Source organism: Onychostruthus taczanowskii, unplaced genomic scaffold, assembly GCF_017590055.1.
Source record: "Onychostruthus taczanowskii isolate IOZ18803 unplaced genomic scaffold, ASM1759005v1 scaffold208, whole genome shotgun sequence".
Classification (NCBI taxonomy): domain Eukaryota; kingdom Metazoa; phylum Chordata; class Aves; order Passeriformes; family Passeridae; genus Onychostruthus; species Onychostruthus taczanowskii.
In genome coordinates, this window is record NW_024499329.1 from 91,483 (window position 1) to 117,590 (window position 26,108).

General features: G+C 49.1%; 1 protein-coding gene across 2 annotated transcripts in view; it reads right to left on the reverse strand.

The window, feature by feature from the left end:
* Positions 1-5,752: 5,752 nt before the first annotated feature.
* PLCB2 (phospholipase C beta 2) overlaps positions 5,753-26,108 on the reverse strand; it is a 37,188-nt gene continuing 16,832 nt past the window's right edge. The window contains exons 9-32 of one of the 2 annotated variants that reach the window (XM_041404095.1): positions 25,860-26,026; positions 25,514-25,660; positions 25,125-25,282; positions 23,168-23,250; positions 22,719-22,803; positions 21,338-21,509; positions 20,481-20,578; positions 19,708-19,804; positions 19,509-19,593; positions 19,105-19,229; positions 17,975-18,129; positions 17,460-17,624; positions 16,416-16,515; positions 16,050-16,154; positions 14,939-15,024; positions 14,750-14,846; positions 14,532-14,585; positions 13,802-14,012; positions 13,434-13,605; positions 12,386-12,462; positions 10,561-10,656; positions 10,208-10,265; positions 6,964-7,050; positions 5,753-6,741 (exon numbers count right to left, since the gene is read on the reverse strand). In XM_041404095.1, coding sequence (XP_041260029.1) covers positions 6,469-6,741; positions 6,964-7,050; positions 10,208-10,265; positions 10,561-10,656; positions 12,386-12,462; positions 13,434-13,605; positions 13,802-14,012; positions 14,532-14,585; positions 14,750-14,846; positions 14,939-15,024; positions 16,050-16,154; positions 16,416-16,515; positions 17,460-17,624; positions 17,975-18,129; positions 19,105-19,229; positions 19,509-19,593; positions 19,708-19,804; positions 20,481-20,578; positions 21,338-21,509; positions 22,719-22,803; positions 23,168-23,250; positions 25,125-25,282; positions 25,514-25,660; positions 25,860-26,026 — 2,953 coding nt within the window. In that variant the 3' untranslated portion in view covers positions 5,753-6,468. Of the gene's footprint in view, positions 6,742-6,963; positions 7,051-10,207; positions 10,266-10,560; positions 10,657-12,385; positions 12,463-13,433; positions 13,606-13,801; positions 14,013-14,531; positions 14,586-14,749; positions 14,847-14,938; positions 15,025-16,049; positions 16,155-16,415; positions 16,516-17,459; positions 17,625-17,974; positions 18,130-19,104; positions 19,230-19,508; positions 19,594-19,707; positions 19,805-20,480; positions 20,579-21,337; positions 21,510-22,718; positions 22,804-23,167; positions 23,251-25,124; positions 25,283-25,513; positions 25,661-25,859; positions 26,027-26,108 lie in introns of those variants that run through there. The other variant, XR_005952627.1, reaches the window with a different exon arrangement.

Consider the following 26,108-nt stretch of genomic DNA (forward strand, 5'->3'; position numbering starts at 1 on the left):
GCCCAGGCAGTCTCGACCTGTGAATGGTGCTTGGAACTTGCCAGTGATTGTTTTGGAGGACAAATGTGAATCCTGTCCATGCATCCTCAGCCTTCTGTGGCTTCTCCTTTGCTGAAGACAATCAATACAGACTAGATCTGAGTGAGACCAGGTCTGTCTCAAGGATAAAGCGGGTATTCCATGGCTTGTGGATCGCTGCTGCCGAAGGATGGCATTCGAAAGTGGAGTGTGAAGTTGTGTTTCTGAATGTCCGTGGGTTTCTGCACGCCCAGGCTGCTGACTACTGAGCTGGAACGATATTTCCCACTTAGAAATGTGATCTTTGTTTTCTTCATTGTGCACTGGAGCCATGAGCTGACTCACTTTGGGGCACAGACCCCTTTAAACTCTCAATGCACAAAGACTTTTTTTTTTTTCCTCTGAGACTTTTCCACAGATTATTTTAATTTCCCTTGGTTAAATATGGACCTAGAAACCTGCACACAGTTCCTTAGGGACCAGATATGATATGTATATATTTGTTTTAAGTGGCTCTCTTGCATCAACAGGCTTCTCTTTTGCTGCAGAATGTGTATGGTTTAGTGGTCAGTCTTGAATCCATTTCATGATTTTAAACTTTTGGAGGGGGAAACCCTTGGATATGGTCCTCAAAGTGGACTGTATGAAGACCAGGTGCTCTTACCACCAGGATCTTATGGTTAAAAATTCACCATTTGCAACACCTTGTGTGCTGGTTGGAATGTGAACAGCATGTTCCTGTGGCTTGCTTTTCCAGTCCTTTCTCCCTGGAGAGGCTGAGAAGTGCTGCCCTGGGGCAGTTATTGGGTAGCATTTTGGGGATGCTGTGGGAGACCAAATGGAAATATTTGAGCTATCCTGCATATCCCAGGATTGATTTTTGTGTTTGTGTGCTGCTGTCTGGCTATTGGTCTGCCCTTCCCCAACAGCCCTTTACATCTGGACGGTTTCTGGTTGTCTAAACATCTCTTTCAGTTATTTTGACGTAGTTTTAGGTATTTTGTATGCTGCACTCTCTGATCAGTGAGATCCTCAACGTAATTGGACTCTAGGTTGGGATTAACATTGTACAGTGATGGTGTGTGTTGTTGTGAGGTCTCAAGAATATATTTGTAGATGTGGAGCTGGGATCTTGTTTTGAAACTCCAGATACCAAGATTTTGGACTTTTAGTTATTCTCAGGACAGTCCTGCTGTCTCAGAAACTGACCTCAGAACTGGGTTTTCTTCAGAAGATGTTCATAACCTCTGTCCTCTGCTATTTGCTCCAGCTACAGATCCTGCTTCAAAATTGAAGCCGTGGTTGATTACTTGAAGTAATTTGGGATGGAATTCATCTGCACTGTTGCCAGCCATCAAAGGGCAGGCACCCAGTCTGCAGAACGTGTAGGTTGGCTCTGTAGCCCATGGGGAGAGGAACACCCCTGGGGGAACAACTCCAGAGGTGGTTCATCCCCTTGGTTCAGACACCTGCTGAAGGACAAAATCACTCTCTCTCTCACCCATGGCAGGTAGAGAGGACATACGGCGTTTCTGTAGACTGGATGTCTAAGTTTAGGCTGATGGAGTTGGCTGAAATTAATTCATTAAGCTCCTTCTTAGCTGCACTGGAAAATTTTTGATGTAAAATGTTTCTGTATTCCAGATATATTGCTTTTTTTTTTAATGCAAAAAAAGCAGGGCTTGGAAAAGATTTATAATTTGAAACAAAACAGTCCTGCTCGTCTTTAGTTGTGAATCCTTTGCACTTGTGTTTTAAATTAAAGTAGTTCTTGATTTATTCATAAGCCTGTTACAGTGTTGAGATGCTTAAAAATGTGTCTTGTACTTCAGAGATGTGAGTGTGAGCATTGGAGTCTGCTCCAACTTCCCTGTTCTGTGGCTATATGGCTTCTAAAACAAGAGGAGACTGGGGCAGGACCTGGATCCTGAGTCCTCAAACAAAGGTTTCTTGGAGACAGGGATGACAGGTTTAGCATTTAACACCATTTTATACTTTAGCCCAAATCTGACTAAATACAGTGAGGGAAGGCCCTGAAAAAATTCCATTCAAGTATCTTATAAAATTTTAAAATCTCATTACCATATTTGTGAGGAATGCAGAAAGGATCCATCTTCCTGTGCAGTGTAGAATTCAATTCCTGCTTCTCATGTTTCTCTCTTTACAGTTCATGCACGGCTCAGCACCAATTAACTGCTCCATTACTTAGATGAGTGTGGAATCAAACATAAATCCTAAGATAAATCTAGATTAGCTGAAAGATTGAAGCTCCGTCTCCAGGGCCAACAGCAACTTCCCGAGGAACCAGGCAGCCAGGCAGGAGAATGAGGATGCAGAGCAGGTTTGGAATTTGTATTGCAGTAGTGTTCAGGTCGGGATTTCATGTATGCTTGGTGACATCTGATTGTACAACAAGGTGTAGCCTTTTCTCTGACGAGCTCAGAGCCTACTCAGTGGGTAATTATGCTCAGAGATGCTGTTTTCTCTGAGTATCTTTCCTTTTCTACAAGGGTGCACTTGTGTCTCAGGGTTTGCTGCTGTTCTATGTCATGTTTCCCCTGAATCCTTCCCTTTTATTTTCCTTCCTGTCAGCTTTGCTGGTATAGAGCCTTTTTTCTTGCTGGCATAGCCCTGGCAATCAGCATCCAAAGGCCTTTGAAGGTGGCACATGGTATTTATATGAACAATTTGCTGAATCAAACAGGGAGTCTGTCAGTGCTGTCACATCCCAATTGCACTGGTTTATCTATAATGGTGCCTGTCTTCTTCCAACAGGCCTCTGATGTTGGATGCAGCAGCTTGTTATCCCATTTCTTTTGGAACAGAACAAATCTTTGTCTAGAGGTCCCTGGTTTTTAACCAGTGGCAACAGAAGGATCCTGGTTCAAATGAGATTCCTGAATTTGACATTGTTCAGTTTGGTTTGAGACATTGTTTGAGACAAGCACCACCCTTCACCTGCAGACTGGGGAGAGCTGCTGGCTGTGCCCCGGGACCAGGGTATATATGGGGATAACAAGCAACAATCTAGATAATCTTGGGGAATCTTAATGTGTGGGATACATGCAGGGCAGTGAGAGTATCTCTAAAATGGAATAGATACTGTGCAGCAGCTCCTTCTCTGAGTGCCTTAGGCACATTAGCAGTACCTTTGTTATGTACCTGTAAAAAGGACATTTAGGTACAGTGTCTCCTGTTTGTGACCTTTGCTGGGGTTGGAGTCCTCCTCTGCTTTAGACATCCCCATTATCCAGTTTTTAATTATCTAGTACAAAGATTGGCCTCACTTAAATATTTTGGGCGGCAGGGTAAGATCTAGAATATGCCACTTAAAAGATGAAAATTTGGAAAGGATCAGAGATTGTACCTGAATCTGCTGCTGTTCAGTGTCTGACTAGATGTTATTGTCTCAATTGCCATTGAATTGGGGTTCTGTGTGTAATGACAGGCCTGATGAGAGGCCTGTCTGAGCAAAATACCACATGGCCCTGTGCTTGGCAGGTAAGTGAAAACACAGGCAGGGCTGCACAGGAAGGAATCCTCAAGGATGTCTGAATCCCATGGGAAGAAACAGTGCTGGAAAATCAGATGGCCTCCCTCCTCTGGAGTCGGTGAGTAACCAAACTGTGGTGTGACTGAATTGTGCTGCTGGAGGGGTTCAAGGTGTGCCCGGGAACCGTTGCAGTAACATTTGGTTTAGTGCCTTTATTTATTATTATTTATTATTTGTTTGTTTGTCCGTTTCCCATCTTGCAGAACTTTTCCCCATTTTGTGCAGATGGGGAGGTTGGAGGCACTGCGGCGCACGGGCTCAGAAAGGGGGGGTGCAGAGTGTGATCTGTGCTTCATAGGAGCCCTGGCTTTGCTTTTGGTGATGCTCTGGTGTGCACTCTGAAAAGTACGTTTAGAAGGTGGTTTTTAGCACTGAGGTGAAATCTGTGTAAAAGATTGCAGCTGTTTTTCATGAAATTTGGCATTAAGCACCTGTGCCAGTGTTGGGTTCCATAACGGAAGGGTTGAAGTGCAGAAACTGTGATGGGGTTGTAAGGGCACAAGTTGTTGTGACGAGTTTCCTTGCTCAGGTTTCAAACATCAGTGGACATTAATGCCACGAATTCCATATGCTGAAGTTCCATTTCCTAAGCCCTGTGTCATAGTCCAGCTGAGCTCTGGTCAGTTTTGAAATGCTCATGCCTCAAGGAGCCCCCTGCAGAGCGTTTTGCTCGGGTGCTGTGTCAGGCCTTGCTTTGGCCCCTGGGTTTGTGCTGTTCAGAGCTGTCGGGGCACTGGTGCTCTGCATGGGGAAGGGACAGAGGAGAGCAGAGCAATGGGTTCTGCTGGCTCTCACGTGGCTCCTGGGGGAGCAGTTGACACAAGGCAGGAATTAGAGGTCTCCAGGCTGGAAAGTGAGGCTGTTTGGGAATTGTGCCAGGCTGGAGGGACGGAGACTGTAGTAATGTTGTCCAGTGTCACATCTTGTGCTGTTGGTAGGAGCAGCCTGTGAGATTGAACCTGGCCAACCTGACTTGGAGTGTTTGTCCTGTCGTGTGCTGCGTGGAGGGACAGAGCCTGTCCTGCCTGCCACTACCACTGTCCCTGTGCAACATAATCTTTAGGGTGTGGCCCTGGAGGAAGGAAAAACTCCTGCAAACCCCGTCCCTGCTGTTATGTCCTGGTTTTCCATGCATGTCTCTCTGACTCAGGTTTATTCTGTGGGATTCGTTTCCAGAGAGGGTTTGAGGGAAAAATCCAGCCCTGGAATTTTGGCAGTGTGTGGAAAAGGGGCTACCTTCTGCCCACGTTCTGATCTGACATTGGTGCCTAGGTTCCCTCCAGGGAGAAATGGGACAAATTTTCAATTAAATAACCTCTAAAAAGCTGCTCTGGAGGGGTTTGAGTGGCCAGAGCTGGTGATGCACTGGTGTAGGATGCAGGGTTCAGTGCCCCTGTGCTCTGGTTTGGAACTGCCAATGCTGCCTCTCTGGATTCAAGATAAAATCTCCAACTAATCCCTGGCTGCAGTTGAACCTTGCTGGGATGTTTGTCCTCTGATGAGGAAGGGCCTCAAACACCACAGGGACAGAGACGGGTGGACAGACAACCACACAGGGACGTGGACACACAGACTCACAGATAGGCACACACAGGAACAGGGACACGCACAGACGTGCACAGAACACAGACACACACCCACACGGGCACACAGGGACACACACAGGGACACAGCCACACAGGCCCAGACACTGTGACGGAGACATGAACAGACAGAGGTGGAGACACAGGGACAGACACAGAGGACATATGCAAGGATTGACACACACTGCTGGATACAGAGACACACACATGCAGACACATGCACATGCTCGCAGACATGGACAGACAGACATGGACACATAGAGATGCATGGATACAAAGACAGACATGAACACACAGGTGCAGAGAAATACACATGGACACAGCTGGATAGACGGACACAGACAGACATGTGGACACACACACAGCCCACACTGAGACATGGATCACACACACTCGTGGACATACAGACACAAATGGACAGACACCAGACACACAAACATGGACACATACATACCTAGACCCGTAGACACTCACACGAACACAGGGATGTGGAGACAGCTACACAGACAGCTGTTCACAGACATTGAGATGGACACACAGCGTGACAGACACACACACTAACTGCAGCTAAGTAACAAGTGACACACTTGTTTAAGAACTGCTATGTTTTATTCTTTTTTAGAAAATAAATAGCTCAGAAATGTACAATCCATAATTCCAGTACTCTGGTGACACCACAGGGGAGATGTGGACTCTTGTTGGGCGTTCAGACTAGACTTGGAACATGCTGTTTGTTACCTGCTTGACCTGGGGTTTGGTTTTTATAGCAGCATTTGTAATTGTTTATTAATGCAGCTTCAGGTGTAACTGTTTTCCTGTAGGACACACAGCACGGTGTGGTTTGCTGTGGTTGAGCCCACTTCCCACCCAATCCCCACCTGTGGTGTCTCTTTGTATCAGTGTTTAGCTTTGTTTATTGTTGTTTCATTGAACCGTGTGGAAGATGTTAGGAGGAGTTGGACTGATGTGAAGAGATGCATGTGAGGAATGATGAGGGAACTGACTCTAAAAACTGATCTGAATGCAAAGTAAATATTCCTGTAGCTGCTGCTGTGATGCCAACAGGAGTTGGTCTGCAGGCACAGGCCCTTTCCCACTGCTAAAATACCTCAGAGCTCAGACTGGGAAGACAGAGAGTGAAGTACTCTGAAGGATGAGCTCTCCAGACTGCTTCCAGATGTCTGGGATAATGTAGTACATTCATGAAGGATTTCAGGAGCTCCCCAGAATGGAAAGGGATGGCAGTAGTTTGTGAAGCTGGTTGTTACTTCACCATACACCTTCTTGCAATGAACAGTAAGGAAGAGCCTCATCTCAGAATATGCTCTCTTCTATCTCCACATCCATTCCAGCTCCCAAGGGCTGAGTCATTGCCAGTGTAAGCCTGGACACCTCTGCCACTGGGGTATTTCCTTCCAGTTGGTCTGTAGAGCCTTGTTCTCCCTCAGGAATGCTCTGACCTGCTTCCTTCCTAGTCTGTGGTTCTCCAGGAAAGCTGGCTTTGGTGTAGTTCTTCACCATCTCCTGAACCTCCATGTTCAGAGCTCTCAACTTCTCCTCATACTCCACCCGTACCTGCAGCTGGAGCTGCAAATGGAGAATCAGGTTATTCCCACACACTGGTGCCAAGCAGAGAGAACAGGAGCTCTGGGATGAGCTGTTGGTCCTTCTGGGGTCTTTGTGCGCCCTCTCATCCACTTTCTCACCCCCTGGCAATGGGTGGGCTGAGGGTGGCCATCAAGATTGATTCTCTGGGGGTTTGGACTTCTTGTGCCAAGGAACAGCCCTGACCCTAAACATTGTTCTTACCTGGCTTTCTCTCTCTTTGATGGACTGAAGATTTGCTGCCTGCTTCTCCTCCAGTTTCTGCTGGAACCTGCCGGTCTTCTCTGTCACCTTTAAAAAGAATAAATTAATCCCCCTCAGGTTCCAGTTTTATAAGCAAGGGCTTTGGACAGCCTGTGCTCAGCCCAGCAGGGTGGGCCAAGAGCAGCAGCCTGGATTCAGGGACACCACAACAGCCTGGCAGATTGAGTGCACATGGGCACGTGGGACTTAGGGACACTGACACAGAAATACATGGATACACAGACTTGCAATAAGGACAGACACCTGGATGCACACAGGCACAGGGATACATGTACTCACACAAAGACAATCAGACACAGGTACACATGGACAGACACACAGATGGACATGGACACACACAGATGGACACAGTCACAAGGACACTCATGGAGATGGATACAGACAGCTGGACACAAACACCCATGGACACACCCACACAGACACACATATGGCACACAGACACAGGACATGGACACAAAAATGGAGATACACACAGACATGGATGCAGACACAGGGACACATGCAGTCATACAGACACAGGCAGGGACAGACAGATGGATACAGATGTGGACATACAGAGGCAAACAGATGGACAGAAGCAGGGACACATGGATACAGGCACAGACACATGGACACAGATACATGAACAGAGACAGATACAGACACATAGGTGTGCTTATACATGGACAAAGGCAGACACACAGGGACACACAGGCATACATAGGACACAGGCAGACATTTGGATAGACACACAGACAGACGTGGGCAGACACACGGATGCACACACAGGTAGATGTACACACACAGACACCAGCAGGCACATGGACACACAGACATAGGCAGACATAGACACGAACACGGATACTTGGACACACACGTGGATAGGGACATAGAGGCACAGACACACACCTCGACGCACCCACCCCCTGGATGTGAACATACAGACACAGAGACAAAGACACAGACAAAGAGACACACAAATGGACACAGAGAAACAGGGACACAGATGTACATGCACAGACACACACATGGAAACGGACACAGGCAGAGAGATAGGGATGCAGACACATGAACACACAAGCACACAGATAAACAGACATGCATACAGACAGACACATGGACCCAGACAGACCGGCACATGGACAGACACAGAAACATGGACACAAATGTGGATGGACACAGACACACATACAGACATAGGCAGACACACGGACTATGGGCATGGACAGAGACACACAGGGACACGCACACAGACACAGGATGTGGACACATACGGATAGGGACACAGATTCACATACACGCTGACAAAGGCAGACATACAGATACAAGTGGAGGACACATGAACACAGACACATGGACAAGGACACACATGCACATGCCCACAGGCATGGACACAGACACACAAAGACACATGGATGCAGAAACACAGGGACGTACACAGACAGACACACGGACACAGACACAAACGTCATCACATGGACACACGCAGATACAGGCAGACACATGTAGACACAAACATGGACACAGGGAGACAAACGGACATGCACAAGGACGTGAACACAGACATAGAGACGGACACAGGCAGACATGTGGACACACACATTCCTAGGCAGAGGCGCAGAGACATGCAGACATAGAAATACCTGGATACAGCCACACTGGCACACAGACATACACACGCCTGGACATGGGGACACAGGCAGAAACGCATGGTCACAGATGTGGACAGACAAACAGATGCACATAGACCACCACAAGGACACGCATTGACATGGACACAAAGACAGACATGAACATACACTCAGGCACAGGCACACAGAAATACACAAGACACGCACAGCTGGACACAGGCACACAGACACATGGACACACAGACTCCCACCAGAATGTGGACACAGACACACAAAAACACCTGGAGATGGACAGACACACACTCACAGAATGTGACATGGATAGAGATGGACACAGACAGCTGGACATGGACACACATGGATGACAAACCACTCAAACACAGATACACGCAGATGGACACCCAGACATACACAGAGACACACAGACTCACACATGCAAACACAAACATTGACAGACATAGATAGACGTAGTGACAAGCAGACATACATCCCCCCAGCACAGCCACGTGCACACATTCAGGGACACAGGCAACACAAAGACACTCCTAGACGCAAGGACAGACAAACATGGACACAGATACAAAGGTTCACAAAGACATGGGCTCATGCACGCACAGAAACAGACACCCAGACACCTGCATGGACATACAGACACCTACATGGACATACAGACACCTACATGGACATGCACACAGGAATAGAGTAACATGTGGAGACAGGCAGGGACACAGACAGACAAAAGCTGGCACAAAGACACCCAGACACGTATAGATACACACAGACACACCCACACTTGTACCCATGGACAGATACACTTGGCACATGAAGACAGACGCCCAATCACAGGGCACACAGATGGACAAACGTACATGGAGATTCACACCCATAGATACACACACGAGGACAGACTCCTGGATATAGAGACACATGCACACACATACATGGAAAAACACAGACATACACGGATACACACACAAAGACAAGTGGAGAGAGACTCACCCTAAGGCAGACACACCCAAACACGCACACTAGGATGCATGGACACACACAGACACAAAGTATCTCTGACACAGGGGCATGTGGAAACACAAACACACCTATGGATACATGCACAGACATACATGGACAAGCACAGATGGACACAGGCACACCGACGGGTACAGAGACACCTGGACCCACAGACATACACATTCAGATACCCAGACAGAGAGACACAGGGACACATACCCTGACCCAGACACACAGACATGACACAGAGACGTGGACTCGACACACAGAGGTATGGACAGAGACCAACACACAAGAGACACAGACGGACACACAGATGCAGCTGGACACGTGGTCACACAGACACAGATGGACAAATGGACTCAAATGCTGACACTCACTGACAGATGGACATGGGTCTTCAAAGGGCAGAGCTGGGGTCCTTGAGGTGTCTTTTCTCCCGCTGGGCTTTCCCATTGTTCCCGAGACACGGGTTACAAAAGCCTCGGACACACTGACTGAGTTCCCCTGGCCACCCCCCTGCAGAACCCAGAGCTGCTGGGGCAGCCTGAGCCCCCTGAACTCACCCGTTTCACTGTCTGCACCACTTCCTGAATGTGGGAATTGTTAATTTCTTTCTTCAACCTTTAAAGAGAATTATAAAACCCTGTAAAATCCAGCTGTTCTTCCATAAAACCCATTTGTCAGTACTGATCAGTACTATACTGATCAACGGGTGTGTTACATTCCCACCCTGCCGTACCACAGGAAGAAGCTGCCGTACTTTTAGGAAGGACAAATAAAACACCAAAACACCACTCAGAGCTGGCTGAGCCATAAGGCAAATAACTGGATGCAAAATTCTACTTTCTCATCTTCTAAGTCAGCAGGAGCCCCTGCATCCTGCACGGCCAGAGCCCAGGAACATCCACTCCCGCACCTCTCCTGAGCAGCCTTGTCGCTGGTATTCCTCAGCATGGCCTGGACACGCTCCACCCTCTTTGCCTCCATCCGCTTCTTAATGTCTTTAATGTTGCTGTGGAGAGAAGAGAGGAGATACAGGCCTGGTTACCAGCCCCAGACAGCAGAGCAGTCCTCCATCCACAGCTCTCTGGAGCGCTCCACTGTTCAGAAACACCAAATGTGGGAGCCTGTGCAGCAGGGGGCCTGGAGCATCACAGATATTTTAAGTCCTGAATCAGGACGTGTCCTGGCCCGGCAGCGGAGGCAGCACATGCTAAAGGCAAGTCTAAGAAAGAACAAGTATATGGGAAATTTTCCCTCCTCCACCTTCCCAATTTCCAGAAGGGAAATAACTGCCTATCCTCCAGTATCTATGCATGTATCATGTTCCATGATGTCACTCATACTTTATAGAGTTCACCTTCACTTTTGGATTTCACAGCTCTTTGCTGTGAGAGGAACAGTAGTTAATTTATACACAATGTGACAGAGGCACCTGAGACATTCACTGGATGTCCCACCCTTCTTTCCAATGAGCAACAGTGAGCAATCACTTCCCTCTTCTAGACCATTCATGATTTACACATTCCTGTCACATTCCCTCACACATCTGTTCTCCTAGCTGTCCCATTTAATTCCTTTTTGTGCACAAATTCCTCCCCAGTGCTGGCTGTTCTTCTTGTTCTTTCAAAGACTTTATTTGTTTGAGATGGCACACTGAGAAGGGGACAGCTCAGTGCAGATGGACTCAGTGGCACAAGGCTGACTCAATCTTTTTTTTTTGTTTCCCTGTACAATTCCCAAAATCCTGTTTGCCATTTTGGCTACTGCAGAGCTGGGAATGAGGAACATCCACAGCAGCTGAAGATCTTTTACCTGGTGCCAAAACCAGTGCACTGATGGGCTAAGGCCAGGGTTTTCCATTCACATTATTTTATACTTATTCCTGCTGAACTGAACTGCCATTTCATTGCCTGTTGCTGCAGATCTTGAAATCCTTCTGGAGTTTCTCCCAGCCAGGGAGATGTGACTGTACTAATGGCATCCTACTGTCAGCAAACCATTACCTGGCTACTCACCTGTTCCCTTAGACTTGCCTGAATATACTGAATAGCTGAATAAAGAGATTCTGGCTTGAGACAGGACACAAAAAGAGGTAGTTTTATATGAATTTGCAGCTAAAGACTGAAACAGGATTTAATGGGAAGCAGGAATGAGTGAGGATTTCAGCTTCAGGACAAAGTTCTTGCAAGAAGAAATGGATACATGTCTGGCTAGAAACTGGTCAATTGATTCTGCCAATTTGTTTAAATACTGGAGCCAAGCTGCTCAATTCACTTAGAAGATAGAGCAGATCAGTCCCTGGAAGGGATTAATGTGAGGTCCTGACTGCAAGGGCAGCCAGGGACCAGCAGTGTATTTCCTATCCTTCCCCCTCAGTGGCTCCAGGCTGCTCACTGCAGATGGAACAGATTAATGTGAGGTCCTGACTGCAAGAGACAGAGGTGGCAGCCAGGGACCAGCAGTGTATTTCCTATCCTTCCCCCTCAGTGGCTCCAGGCTGCTCACTGCAGATGGAACAGTGTATCCTGCTTGGTGCCTCCTGGCAGCAACACTGTTCTTCCCCCCATACCACTGTGTGAGATCCCCTGTCACATCCCCCTGCCTCAATTTCTCACCAAAGGAAAACCTTTTCTTCCCTATCCTCCCTCCCTGGCTGCAGAGCAGAGCTGTGAGATCCAGCAGAAAGTGCTGCCCAGAGCAGAACCTGGTGTTATTTGTGATTCCACTGCCATATTTACCTTTCTGACGTGTCCCTCAGCACCTGCAGCTCAGCTGCCTGCTTCTCCCTGGCCAGCTCCAGGATCCTGGCAACTTGCTGTTTAAGGGATGAACACAAGACCAAAAGGGAACAAACCAGGATGAGACACTGCACCCCATCTGCATCCAGTCACACCCAAGTCAGCTGTACACCTCCCTGCACTGAATTCCAGGAGCAACAAATTCTGAATCCCCAAGGCTCAGTGCAAACACTGGCACAGGAGTGAGCTCAGCTGTACATGCAGGCCCCACTGTGCCAGTGGACTGCACTTGTGAGACAGGAAGGTTTCATCCCTGGCTCCTCTCCCAGGTAAGAAACCTGATTGCCAGGTGAGCCACTGCCCAAGTGTTATCCCCCTGTCAGGGTTGCACACAGCTTGCAAGAGGCGTGTCAAGCCTAAGGTGCACCAGGGAACTGAAGATTTAAGATGTATCAGTGCAAATTCCTTCAGAAAACACTAATGGGAAAAGGCCTCCCAAGCCTGGAATCACTCCCTTTTCATTGGAACAGATAGCATATGTTGGATTTACAATCACCACCATCCCATGGCCTGCACTCTGTCCCCAGGCACCACCGTGGCTCCTTCTGGCCTTTGCTGAGCTCAGCCTGCAGGACTCTCCTCACCTGGACTCTGACTTCCACCAAGTCAAACAGCAGAACACACCCTGATGGTGCCACTGGTGAACCCTCAGCTCGCTCCCAGGCTCCCAGAGAGGTGGCACCTGGCAAGGTGTGAAGCCACTAAACACCACATTAACTCGGTGCTAAGGCATCAGAAGAGCTGGAGCAGATGGAGCGTGATGTGCTCCAGGGCAATGCTACTCGTTTTAAAAAACAGCAGACATACAAAAATGTTTCTGCAGGATTTTTAGGGCTTCTAAGAAATAAACTTCATGTCTTCAGTTACCTGGCATGTGCATGTGTCAGGTATGTTCTGGGCCCACATACCCAAGCTCAGTTTAGTGAATAACTTGGGATTTTTGGGGCCGTTCCAGGATACATTTTCAGGTGACTCTTGCAGCCCTCACCTCGGTAGCGTGCTGCTCTTTCTTCCTTCGGATCCGGTTGTGGTGCTCCTCCCCAAGGTGGATGAGGTCCATCTCCAGCCTCTCCCTCAGCTCCACGAGCCAGTGGCAGTCGATGCTGTCTGCTGCTTTTACAGGATGTGCACTGGTACCAGCATCACTTGGGGTCACACTCCTGCAGAACAGAAACGGGGGCCACGCTGCTTCTCGCCATGCCAATGCAATCCCAACCTTGCCACCTGCCCTCAGGGAGAACAACCCAGGGACATGCACATGCCTGCACTGCTCCATCTTCTGGCAGACAAGGGAAGGCCATGTTTCCCTGGGGATCCTTGGTTTGGTTTGGGAAGGTGACCCCAGGCTGTGGTTACCTCTTCTTCTGTGTTTTCCTTGTGCGTATTGTCCTTTTCTTGCCCCCAGGGCAGGCCAGCTCCGAAAAGAGCCCGGAGTATTTCTGCAGCAGCTCCTCCCTCTGTTTGCTTCCCTTCCACTCCAGCTCCCTCAGCTCCTTCTCCTGCCTCTTCAGCAGCTTCAGGAAGCGCTTCTTCTGCTGCAGCTCAGCAAGGGTGATTGTCTCAGGCTCTGAAACACAAAATAAAAAGGCTGAACAGTGCCAGCTCCTTCCCAAGACTTGGAGTGGGGAGACTGGAGCATAGAGCTCCAACACATGTCCCTTGATCACCACATCCAGACCAGAGCCCCCTCTGCTCCACACCTTGGGATGCCTCTCCCCAGGTAGATATTCTGTCCTGGCAATCACTTCTTTAGGAATAACTTCTAAAAAAGCAATGTACATAACAGTAATTTGCCAACACATCCTGAGTGAAACAGGTTTCCTCTCGTGCCTTCAGTTTTGGGGTACAATTAGGCCTCGTGTTTACAGGAATTGGCATCACACTGCATTCAGGCACCCGGAAGCAGGTGAACATGTTGCACAGGGAGTGCAGGTGTGCTGAAGGAAACCTGTCCTGGAGCCCCAAGACTCCTGGGATTTGTCTTTAGTGCTGGCTACACCAGGCGGGGTTGGGACATGTCTTTTTAATTTGGAAATGTAAGATGACAGGCAGGGCCTCAGCCCAGGTGACCAGCATGAGGAGTTACCTGCCATCTGCATTACTTCTAACACGGCTTCATCCTTGGTGAACACTGCTGCTCCTGAAATCCCAAAAGAAGTTCCTGTTAATGTCCCATCTTGGATGTCCAGGTTGGAAATGGACAGAGGAGAGCTCACCACAACACAGCCCGTGTGAAGGATGTTGGTGTCAGTACAGAAGAATTAATTAAGCCGCCAAAATGCTTGGAAACTCTTTGAAACTTACCTGTGGACCCGTTAGAGGGTGGAATGCTGGGTTTCCCAGTGGAGCCTGCCACCCCGTTAGTCTCAGCAGATGAGAGGTTTGTCTGTGTGCCAGGCCTCTAAAACAAAGATCAGAGGTAAATGAAAACTCCATTATTTCAAGCTGAATCTATGCAAGGTGCTCTAGAGAACAGAACCTGGAAAAACTCACCTCCCCCGAGGTATCCTTGTGCTTCACCAAGCGCTTGTCCTGCAGGTTGAAGAACTTGATGGGGTTGGAGAGGGCAATAGTGAGATCTGGAAACAGAGAGCAGGGCTTGGTTTGGATAACAAACAACTCATGGACTCACTTCCCTGCCCAGTGCAGGACACTGTGAAGAAGGAATAGTTTGTGTTCCCTGCTTATAACCAGTCTCCCTGACAGCACAAGGGAGGGAGGAAGGGAACCTCCTTCACCTCAGTCCCAGCATAGCTCATAATTGATGTTCAGGACAGCTCTGTGAAGTGATTTTGGGAACTCTGCTCCCAAAAGCCAGAGTCAGATTAAGATTTTTCCCACCTGCACAGCTGCTTGCTCCAATTCCAGCCCAACCTTGTATAAACCTCATCTTTTTAATAAAAACGTGATAAATCACATTTCTCAGGATTTCCCCAGTGAATAAGGTTCATTGGCATTAATACAGGGGAGGAGAGAGCAAACATGAGAAGTATTCACAAGAGCTCCTGTGGCTGATGCTGTTGCACTCCGGTTTGGTCATGACAGTTGATCCCTCTGGTGAGGCTTCTGTCACATCCAGCTCTGACCCTTCTCAAAGGAATGTCCCCAAAGCTCAGCACCAGCAAGAACCTCCCTTCTCTTCCAGTAGGGAAGAGCATCACTCCTAAAATCTCCCTGCAGCCCCTGAGAGGTGTCACCTATTCCCTCAAGGAAACCTCTCCCTGCCTCTGAACAAGGGTAGGGCTGAGCCATTCCCACTGGAGCCTGGTACATCTGCACTGCACCTCAGGTGGAAACCAGGCACAGCTGCAGTGGGAGCCTCCATGCTCTTCCCAGGCAGCGAGGCTGTGACAGGAGGCTGGCATGCACCCAAGTCCCACCCTGACAAGGAATTGAGGGTGCAGAACCAGGCACAGCTGCAGTGGGAGCCCCCATGCTCTTCCCAAGGCAGCGAGGCTGTGACAGGATGCTGGCATGCACCCAAGTCCCACCCTGACAAGGAATTGAGGGTGCAGCAGGAAAGCACTTCCCAGGCTGGAAAAATACTTCTGAATCAGAGTTTGGAGGAGGCCAGAAGCACCCCCCACACATTCCAGCTCCCTACCTGCCCAAGCATCTGGCACGTAGTCCTTGATCTCCAGGAACACGAAGAGGGCGGGCATGGTGAGCGGCATGTTGCTCTCGCTGCGCAGGCACACGTGGTGGTAGCCTGGGGCACAGAGGGGAGGGAGTTGAGCTGGTGGCATCCTGTCCCTCCCTGTCTGCTCCAGCAGCCCAAGGCTCCTCTTTACAGGAGGAGCCTGTATATCATGGGATAAAGCCAAGGCTATAACAAGATGGATTTCAAGGTTCCACTGCCTGCGGGCACGGAGATTAAGGAGCAAAGTATGCAGCTGTTTGTATGATCTTTATGGCTCCCACTGGACAGGTCTGAAGGACAGAAAAGCAGAAGGAATTTCCACTGATTTACCTGGGTGCATTGCGATGATGGGAATGATACGCTGGCCAATGAACTTCCCTCCTTCTTCCCAAGCCACAATTTTGAGAGAAGCCAACTCAGGCATCATGATCTAAGGGAAAAGCAGAGTAAGGCACCAGTGTCCTCACCTCTATCTCCTGACAGCAGCATCCTCCTCCTTCAAACCAAACAATTCCAGCTCTTCCAGGATGGCACTGCCATCCTGGAAATTGTAATCCTTGTAATTTAAGGGCACAGTTTATGATAGACATCACAGCTGAATACCCAGAAACTCCACGAAACACAGCCTGCCCAGGATCACAGGTTACCTAAAGGCAAAAACAGGGCAACAAACCCTCCAAACCACTCACTTCCAGGAATGAACTGGGATGGATAATTTAGCAAACATGGTAACATTACTAATAAAGGCTTTTGACTCCCTCCTTCCCTGTATTCTTGTGCCATAAAATGAACTCAAAATTATTCTGCCAGGAGTGAAGCCTCAGAGTGTTTCTGAAAGGAGGATATTTTAGCCAAGTAGGCTGAAAATATCTGTAGCTTCATACTGTGCCTGACAGATTAATTGTATAATGTATACTTGACTTATCTTCCCTGTGCCCTGCAGCTGCATTGGTGATCACTGAATTCCTGGGGAGAGACAGGGCAGCTTTCTATGTTCTGGCACAACTGAAAACTGGTCCCATTACTGCTCCAGTTTGGCTGTTTCTCATTGACAGTTTAACCACAGAAATTCAGTTCCTTTTTGGTGCTGGAAGTTTTCCAAACTGATCAGTCTGAAGAGGGCATCACAGAGGGGAGACTTTGGATGCCTGTTATCTCCAGAACCATTCCCAGCTACCCCTTGTCTGTTCTGGGAAATATTGACACAGAGTTGTTTTGGATACTGTTGTTTGGATATTACCTGAGTGTCCAAAGCCAGGCTTGAGGTCTCCAGAGGGGAGACCCTTCTGCTGGCACGGACCTCTGCCAAGGCAGTGCTCATAGCATCAGGAGCTTTAAGGATTCTCTGCCTAAATTACTATCAAATGTTCTCACCTTTTCAAAAACAAAAGCCTCCTCTTTCCACACAGGGTTAATGGAGTTGGCCGTGGAGGTCAGTTTGGTTCTGTGTTTGCGTTTGGCGTCCCTTGGCAGCCCAAGGAGCTCCACTTCCACGTAGGTCTTCACGCTGCGGTCCGAGAGGAACTGACCAGAGAGTACCTGTAAACAACACAAACGGAGTTAGCAGCTGCTGGGAAGAATAAAACAGGGACCCACCCATTCCTTCACCCTAAAGTTACTCTCCCACCCCAAAACAGCTTTTCTGCTCCAGCTCTTTTTACCTCCACCTCTGTTTCTTGCTTCAGCACTTCCTCTCTCCTTACCAGCACAGCCTTGGCTCCCTCTGCACGGCAGATGCTCATTTTCCATTTTCATGTGATTATGATTAATTTAAAATAGCGACAAGCCTGGGAGTTGCCACAGTAACGCTTTCCCACAGGACTCCACGGGTTCATGTGGCACTGAGTCCCCCTGGGTGACACAGGACGGGGTCCCCAGGCTGTACTTGCCGTGACACAGACAGTAGTGGCCACCAGCCCGTCGATGCGGTCCACGGAGAAGGGGTCGAACTGCTTGTCGGGGCGCCGCATGAACTCGTGCTTGAGCAGGTACCCACACTGCCCGTTGAACTCAAACAGGGCCATGTTCTGCTGCATGGGGACATCTGAGAGCAGAGCAACACAGTGACACAGGGCTGGGGGGGACAGGCAGCCTGTGTGCAACGAGGGAGCTGAAAGCTGCCGGGAGCTTCCAGCCCCTGCCAGCCCATGGCTCACAAAGCCATCTTGAAAACTAATTAAGCCTCTCAGCACCCTACAGGGAAAAGTATTACAGCAGCTGTTGTAAGGAAGGGAAGTGGTTTGCTTGCGCTTGCACCTTAAGTCATGGGCAGAACTAAATTGAAACCTGCTTTAAGGAGCACCTGCTCTTTTTGGGTGGGAATAAGTAACAGTCTAAGCTCCTCTGCTCCTTCCCCCTTTCATTTTGGGCCTCCTCTGAGTCCATCTTCTGTTTGACACTACTGAGAACACTGCCTGGTGGTTGCTGCACCTGCCTGCAGTGTCATCCTCTTCAGAACCAACCTTGCACTCGCTCCCTTTTGTCTCCTATGCTCTATACATAACACAGCCCTCTGAGGAGGAAAGAGGGGTAAGGTACAGCTTTCTCTCAAGGCTTTCCTTTCTTTCTTATGCTGGTTGTGCAGCAAGGAAAGGCCTTTCCTCCCTGGTCAGGTCAAAATCCTGGAAATAATGGCACAGACAGGTCAGTGCTGTGGTCAGATGGAGCTCTGCCTCTGCCTTGTGGAGGTAGCAACTTGGGGGATGGGAGCTGCGGGTGCCCTCATGGATATGATTCAGTGTGACATCGTGGAACAGGACAGCCAGGGACAGTGCCCGGACACAGGGTGACAGCAGTCCATATGTGTGCATGTGTGTATGCCAGGTCTGTGCTGGGCATGGAAAAGTGCTCTTGGTCTGTGGGAGATCAAATCAGAGGAGAACAGCACTTTGGGAAAAGACACATGGGAATAATGACCAGGGAAATGGCAGAAAAGGAAGAGACAGAGACCAGGAGCACCTGGGGACCAGCAGTGCCTGACCTCACCTGCTCGGAGGCTGGAGCACACCCTGACACTCACCCATGGTCTGGAAGTTGAGTGCCACCATCTGACAGCCAACATTCCAGAACATCTGGGGCTGGTAATTGGAGGAGTCCATCCGGGTGCCTTTGGGGTAAATGCGGCTCATCTGCCACTTGTTGTACCTACAGGCTCTATAGGAAACACGTCATGACTGTTCCTGTTGTGCCCTGGGGCCAGCCCACATATTCCCATTATAAAAACTGTTGGAGCTCTGCTACCAAACGCTCCGAGCCTTCCAGACAAGACCCCAGGGAGGCTCAGGCTCCCTGTCCATACGCTTTTCACTTAAGGACAAGCATCTGTCAGCCTTGACATTGGCTACAGCAGGATGCATCCTGTCAAGAATCTCCCTCACGCTCCAAGCACCCAAAGGCACTGGAAAAGGGCTGCCAAAAGGATACTCCACAAACTGCATGGGGAACTTGCTCAGTAGATCGCAAGCCTTGGTCTCGGTGAAGGAAGAGATGACGTAACTCCGGTTCTTCTCTAGAAACAGGAGATTGCATTAGGAGCAAGGCACGCCCAGTCCCGCTCTGCACAGGGACTGACGGAGGCAGGAAGCACTTGGCCTGGGTTCCAAAGGGACTGAGCCTGACTTACTGGCAGAGACCTCGAAGGAGTTGAATTTGATGGGCTGTATGTAGTTAACCAGGCTGGACATCTCCTCGTACGCTGTCACTTCCAGGCCAGCCGTGCCCTGAGCAGAGAACAGTCCAAAAGGAAAGAGATGAAGAGACCGTCCCTGGAGATGCAAACAAACTGCACCGGGGCCTCCCCGTCAAAGAGCTCTGGTGGCTGCCCTGACCAGAGTGCTCCAGTTTCTCTGGCTTCCCAGTCCTACAGCTCCATGGTGGGCAGGGGCAAAAATGGAATCAAGGCCCATGGAGAGGTTCCAGGGAGGAAGTACAAAGCCCAGGATCTCTTTGACCCTTCAGAACAGAGTCCGGGATAAACGGGGATATTGGTTTTCCTCCTCTCCAAAGGATACCAGGGAGATGGAAATGGGAAACAGACCTTTTATTCAAGGGAATGCTGATCTCCCTCCCTCCCCCTTCAGCAGCAGCACTTTCAGTAACAACTCCTCAGACCAAGGCTAAGCCTCTCCAAAACCCCCACGGCAAACAGTTATCTCCAGATCATGCACAGTCAGCAGTAATTCCTCTGCCACATTCTTCATGCTTGCAACAAAATTTCTCTTTTTCAGTTTTTCCCCCCTGCAAAAGTCTTGTTGTGTGGAGGATGGAAAGTCCCCCGCTGGTTCATTCCCCTTTGCACTTCGGGTTCATCTCTATTCAATAGGGTGAGGCCCCAGAGGAAAATGGAAGCCAGCAAAAATCCAAACAGAAAAGGAAAAGAACCAACAGTGACAGTACCTCATCTGACTGCATCTTTTTAATTTCCTCTTCATCCAGATTTCTGAGCTGTTCATCCTCTTCCTCTGGCTCCTCTTCAGCAACATCACCTGCCCAGACTAAGCACACAGGCCCTCATCAGTGGTATGGATCAGGAGGCACAGACAGGACCCTGCAGGCTGCTGCCAGTGCAGGGCTCTGCCAAACCTCACCACCGAGTAATGCTGGAACACTGAGGGGAAGAAGCCTACAATTTATTTGGCCAAATCCAAACATGAACTGGTACACTGAGGATGAGCACACCCAAGAGACCAAATCATTCCTGCTGCAGGCTCCCCTCACACTCAGGAGCAACAATCACTGGGCTGTTTCCCCCCTAAGGTCACATATATTTGCAGGAATAAATGCCCATTTTCAGGTGTTCTTCAGTGGTGCTCACCTTGTCCTCACATGACATCATGTGCTCTTACCATGACAGGGACTGTTCTACCACAGGGGCCCTGAGCCCGAGAGGTGACAGGAAGGAAAGAGAGAGGGACTGAAGGTTTTATGAACCTCCAAGACCCTCATGGTGAAGAACTAGGCTGTGGTGAATTTGTGGTTACAGGCAGTAACAAATTATTCCCCTTCCCTCAATCCAAAATCCAGAGTGTATCAGTGATCACTAAGGGATGTTGGGCTGGTAAATGATCATCTCTTTTGGTTGGACTAAGTGTTCAAAGTATTCTGAAGATTTAATTTCTCTTCCAATTTTCTGCTGCTGCTTGGAATAACTGATTTAATGACTAGTGCTGGCTTGTCCCAAGCTCACCAAGTATTGAGTGATTTAGAAGGCTTTGCCCATCAGTTTTATTAGTCTCCCTTCCCTTCAGACATACCAGTATCTTCAGCATCCATAGATGCTGGCTGCTCAGTGGTTCCTGGTTCCATGTTCCTCCCTTTCTTCAAAGAGTTCTGCCTCTTCCCAGACATTGATTGGTTCTTTTTGTTTTTAATCAAGATTTTCCTTAAGAGATCCTTAGGACTTGGCAGAGGAACTCCTGGCTTCAGCTGCAACAGATAAACTTAATCATAGAATTCAAACACTCACCTCTCCTGTCTCCCTGGCCAATTGCCAATGCACAGACACATCTCTCACCCACTATACTCCTGATTTCCTCCATCTGCCAGCATATCCCACTAGATTAATGCAGATTTTTCCTAAGCTTTCACCTGTGGTTTCAGACCAACATTTTGTACCTCTCAGGCTCCGCCATGCTGCCTAGCCAACCATCCTGCTAAAAAAAACACCTAGATGCCCTGAAGGCATCTGCATACCTCTGGCTTCCCATTCCACCTACTTCTCTCATTATATCCCAGATCCTCAGTCCCTCATCAGTACTCAGGCCAGATTTAAACACTGCCTGCAGCAGATTTAAAAAAGATCCCAGAGGAGGTGGCTCAAGACAAGGACATGTGACAGACTGCAGAGACAGCAAAGGCCTGTAAATAGCTTCGTTGATCTCTTGAACTGTTCCCCCCCTCATCCCTCTGTTCCTATTGCCTCGTCATGGGGCTGGACAGTGGGCAGCTGCTGCTGGCTCACTGCTTCTTTCCAGCTCTTCTTTGGGTCTCAGTGCTTTCAAACAGATGCTTGGGCCAGGTGCCTCCGCTGTCCCCCCTCTGTGCACCCTGCCCTGTGCCCTGCAGAACACAGATCCTGCTCAGACGTTTAAATGCTGTCCCCCCTCTGTGCACCCCAAGGATCTGCCTTGTGCCCTGCAGAACACAGATCCTGCTCAGATGTTTAAAACCATGTGTCCTGGCAGGGCAGTTGTGTCACCAAAGGTGTCACTGGGGCCACAGAAATACCTGTTGTACAGGTAAGATGAAGACTGAGGTCAAGCAGAAGGGGACCTTTCCTCACCTATTCCAAGCACATGACACTGACCCGCCCAGCTATGCCTGGAAAGGAATATTTCCAGGCTAGAAGCAGGATTAGGCCTTTGCTCCTGTTTCCAAGTGCTGGCAGACACAGAGCTGGACCAGTGTCATGTACAGAACACACTTGGTACCCTTGGTACATCCTTGGCCACCCAGGGCTCAGTGCCCAGAGCCCCTCAGGTGAGAGTGCTAAACAAGAGTTTTCCACCTATCTCTATGAACCAGGATCCACGTCCATGGTATTGTATCTGTTGTTGTGCCACCTCCCAGCACCAGGAGTGACCAAGTTTTCCAGAAAGGCCTCCCCAGTGGCCTCCTGCCCCAGCTCCCTCATACCGGGTATTTCTCCAGTGGCTCTGTCAGCAGCATGTCTCCAAAAATTGTTCGGCAGTACTCGGCCATCTTTGCCTGCTGCTTGGGCCTAAGAGCGATCAGGCAGAGTGAAGAGGAAAGCAAATGCCCAAAATCAGAGTTTAGCATGAACAAAAGACGTCCATGTCCTCTACCCAGAAAACCATCTCAGCTATGTAGATGTTACGGTCCCATTCCCAAGCCATCTCCTATGTTCATACTCTGCAACCCTAAGGTAAAAGGCTGCACAACTGTGATCACCCCACTCTGCAGGTTAAGGCTCATCTTTCAGCTCTGACCCATCTTCATTTGCTTCAGAAACCTCAATTAATGCTCCACTTCAGCTCAGCACTCACTTAAAACCCAGCAGCCCTTGCCTGTGTATTTTCTGCTCTGGACACAGCAGCCAGTTCTCCCAGTCACCAAATACTCACGAGTCCACGTGGTTCTCGAAGGACAGGATCACAGGGTACGGAGATGTTTTAAAAGCACTTTCTGCAATGGCTTCGATGGCGTCCTGAAGGAGAGGCCATGGTCAGAGGGAAGCTCAGCAGTCATTAATAACAGAGTCACAGCTGACCTCCCACTGAACAGACTCCATAACTGTCTCTCAGGAGCTCCTCTCAAAGTCACTAAACTCCTCTCAGTAAGAAGGTGAGAAGTGTCATCTTTTTCACACCTGCCCACATTTCCAGCTCCAGAGGATCCACGCTGAGCTAAACTCAACAGCTTGCACCAAAATGAAGCTGAAGATGCAACAAGGTGAGGTTTTGGTTTTGCTGCACAGGTCAGCGTACACATCACTGCACATGAGAGTGTGTGGCCAGAGGCACAAACCTTGCCCCAAGCACCTTGAACTGGCACAGAAAGGTGTACGCAGCACCAGATTAAACCACTGCAAATTCTAGCCATACTTACCTCTGAACCTGCCCAATTTTCTATCATTTCTGCTGCTTATAAAATCCTTTTGCCTGGCAGCAAAGAGAGCTGGAGTGTTCAGTTACCAGCTGTGCTGACATTTCAAATGCAAATACCATGGAAACCTTTTCAGCATTAATGATGTAAGAAAAAATAATATTTTCCCCAAGCCCCTGTTAAACTGCCACAAACTTTCCACTATGTTCCTTTCTGGTCCTGCTAATTGGTAAAGAAGTGCCATTTGCTCCTTTGCAATTAGAGTCCCCTGATCATCCCAAATCCTGGATCAGCCATGACCTCAGCAAGGAGGGAGGCTGCCACAGCTGCTCCTCCATGGACCACTGGGATTCTGTCACAGAAGCCTCAAGGCTCTCAGGAGAAGCCTCAGACAATGCTACTAAAAGGCCACAGGAGTTGTAGTGGAAGGAAGGACTATGTGTTATGTAAAACCAAAACCCAGCACATGCTGTATTAGCAGGTTATAATTTCCTTGAGGAATGGTCCTAGGCTTCAGCAGAACTCTGCAATTACAGCAGCTACAAATGCCATTATTTCTGTTCCATCTGCAGTGAACTGCTGTGCAAAAAGCAGCAGTGACACCACAGAGCTTTGGAAATAACTGAGTCTGAGGACAATACCTCTGACCTTAAGGACTGCTTTGGTTTGTTATTTTTTACCCCTTCACACATAAATATTTTAGTAATAGTGAAGTATGGGAACTGGGGGGAAGATACAGAAGAAAAATAAAGAACTGGAAAAAACCATCTAAAGCACCTCTACCTGTTGGCAGCAGCTGTGTAAAGGAGTGCAGAAAAAAAGTCAGTGTGATGCCTTTATTTGTAACTTGCAAGCTGTGGATAAATGCCCTGTACTGCCTGGCTTTGTGCTGCGCTTCTGAAGGCTGGGAGCTGAATCCTCAGGGAAGCCAGCTGCACCACAAAACACATTCCAACACTCAGGTCATTAGGAAGGAACTGAACCCTGTTCTTCCAAAAGCCCCCACTTGAGGCAGTCAGCCATAGAAACCTGCTGCAGACCAGAAGATGAACTCATTTTAACTGTGTTTTCTAAAAGCCATCCTGTTCACTCCTCTGGTGTGCCTCTGTCTATAAATCCAGCAGCCTCGTGCCACGTTCTGTGCATCCATCCTGTGACACAGCCCTGTGTACACACACACCTCTGCTCAGCCATCTCTCCTTGGCTTCCACCTGACTTCCCACATTTCCCTCATCCATCCATCCACCCATCCATCTTCATCCAGCTATCAACTTCTCTTTGACTCCTCCCATTCCAAAACTGTACAAACTCCAACCTAGTGCTTATCTGTTCACTTTTCCTTCTACCCACACATTCATTCACTTGTCACCTCCCCATCAATCTTTTCCTCTCAAACATCCTCAGCCATCTGGCTCCCTCAGCAATCAGTCTAAAAGCAGGCAGGGGAAAGCATCCCTGGAGAAAGCTCTTCACTACCTTGAAGAGGATCTCAGTTGTCATGGTGAAGCCGTGGGTGATGATGGGCTCCTCATCCGGGGGCCGGCCCTTCCAGCAGTCCAGCTCCACGCAGCGGCAGCCGGCCAGCAGCGTCTGGCGATACATTTCGGGAGAGGACGTCCCAGAAAACTGCCCGGCTGCAGGAGAGAGGCTCAGCGTTAGCTGCTCACACTCATCAGCTCCTGCACACACAGGGACCACAGGAGTCTCTGCCAGCCTTCAGCAGGTGGATGCAGCAGACTGACGAGATGTTTTCAGTCGCAGGGCGACACCGCCTCATGTCACACGGCATTTAGAGTCAGGCCAGCCCTCACAACCCCCAGGGCACACACAGCTGCCCGGCTGACTGTGTCCCTCCCCTGCCATACCTGTCAGATAGGTGTTGTGTGAGGAGTTGATGTAGTAGTGTGAGAGTGGCTGGGTCATGTCCTGGTACAGCATCAGCTTGTCCAGCACTATCAGGTTGTTCTCGGGGCCACACAGGAACCAGACCATCCCCTCTGGAGACAGCTGCCCTGCATAGCAAACAGAGCTGTTCTTGGTCACCAAATAGAACAGTTCTGGCCCCTCTTTGGAAGTGGAAAAAGAGTTGTGGGAACAACAGGGAGTTGTGGGAACCAGGCTGACTGCTCCCCTGGGAAGCAGAATGGCACAAGGCACAAGATCTTCTGCTCTGTCATCCCACTTCTATAGCAAGAGCTGAACAAGACTCACCTCTCTGGATGTTAAACCCACTGGGCTCATACTTCTCTATCAGGCTCTGCACCTGATCAGGTTTGGCTGGCGGGAAGAGGATGTCATTGAGGCGGGTGTCACGCTGCTTCTTGTTGATGAACTTTGCCAGGTGATCTTTGGTCATGTAGGGCTTTGCTTTTAGATGGCTGCAGTGAGAGAATCACATAGGGGCAGAGGTAAGGCTTGGGAATTACCCCAGAAATCTTTTCACATAGGAGAGGTTGATCC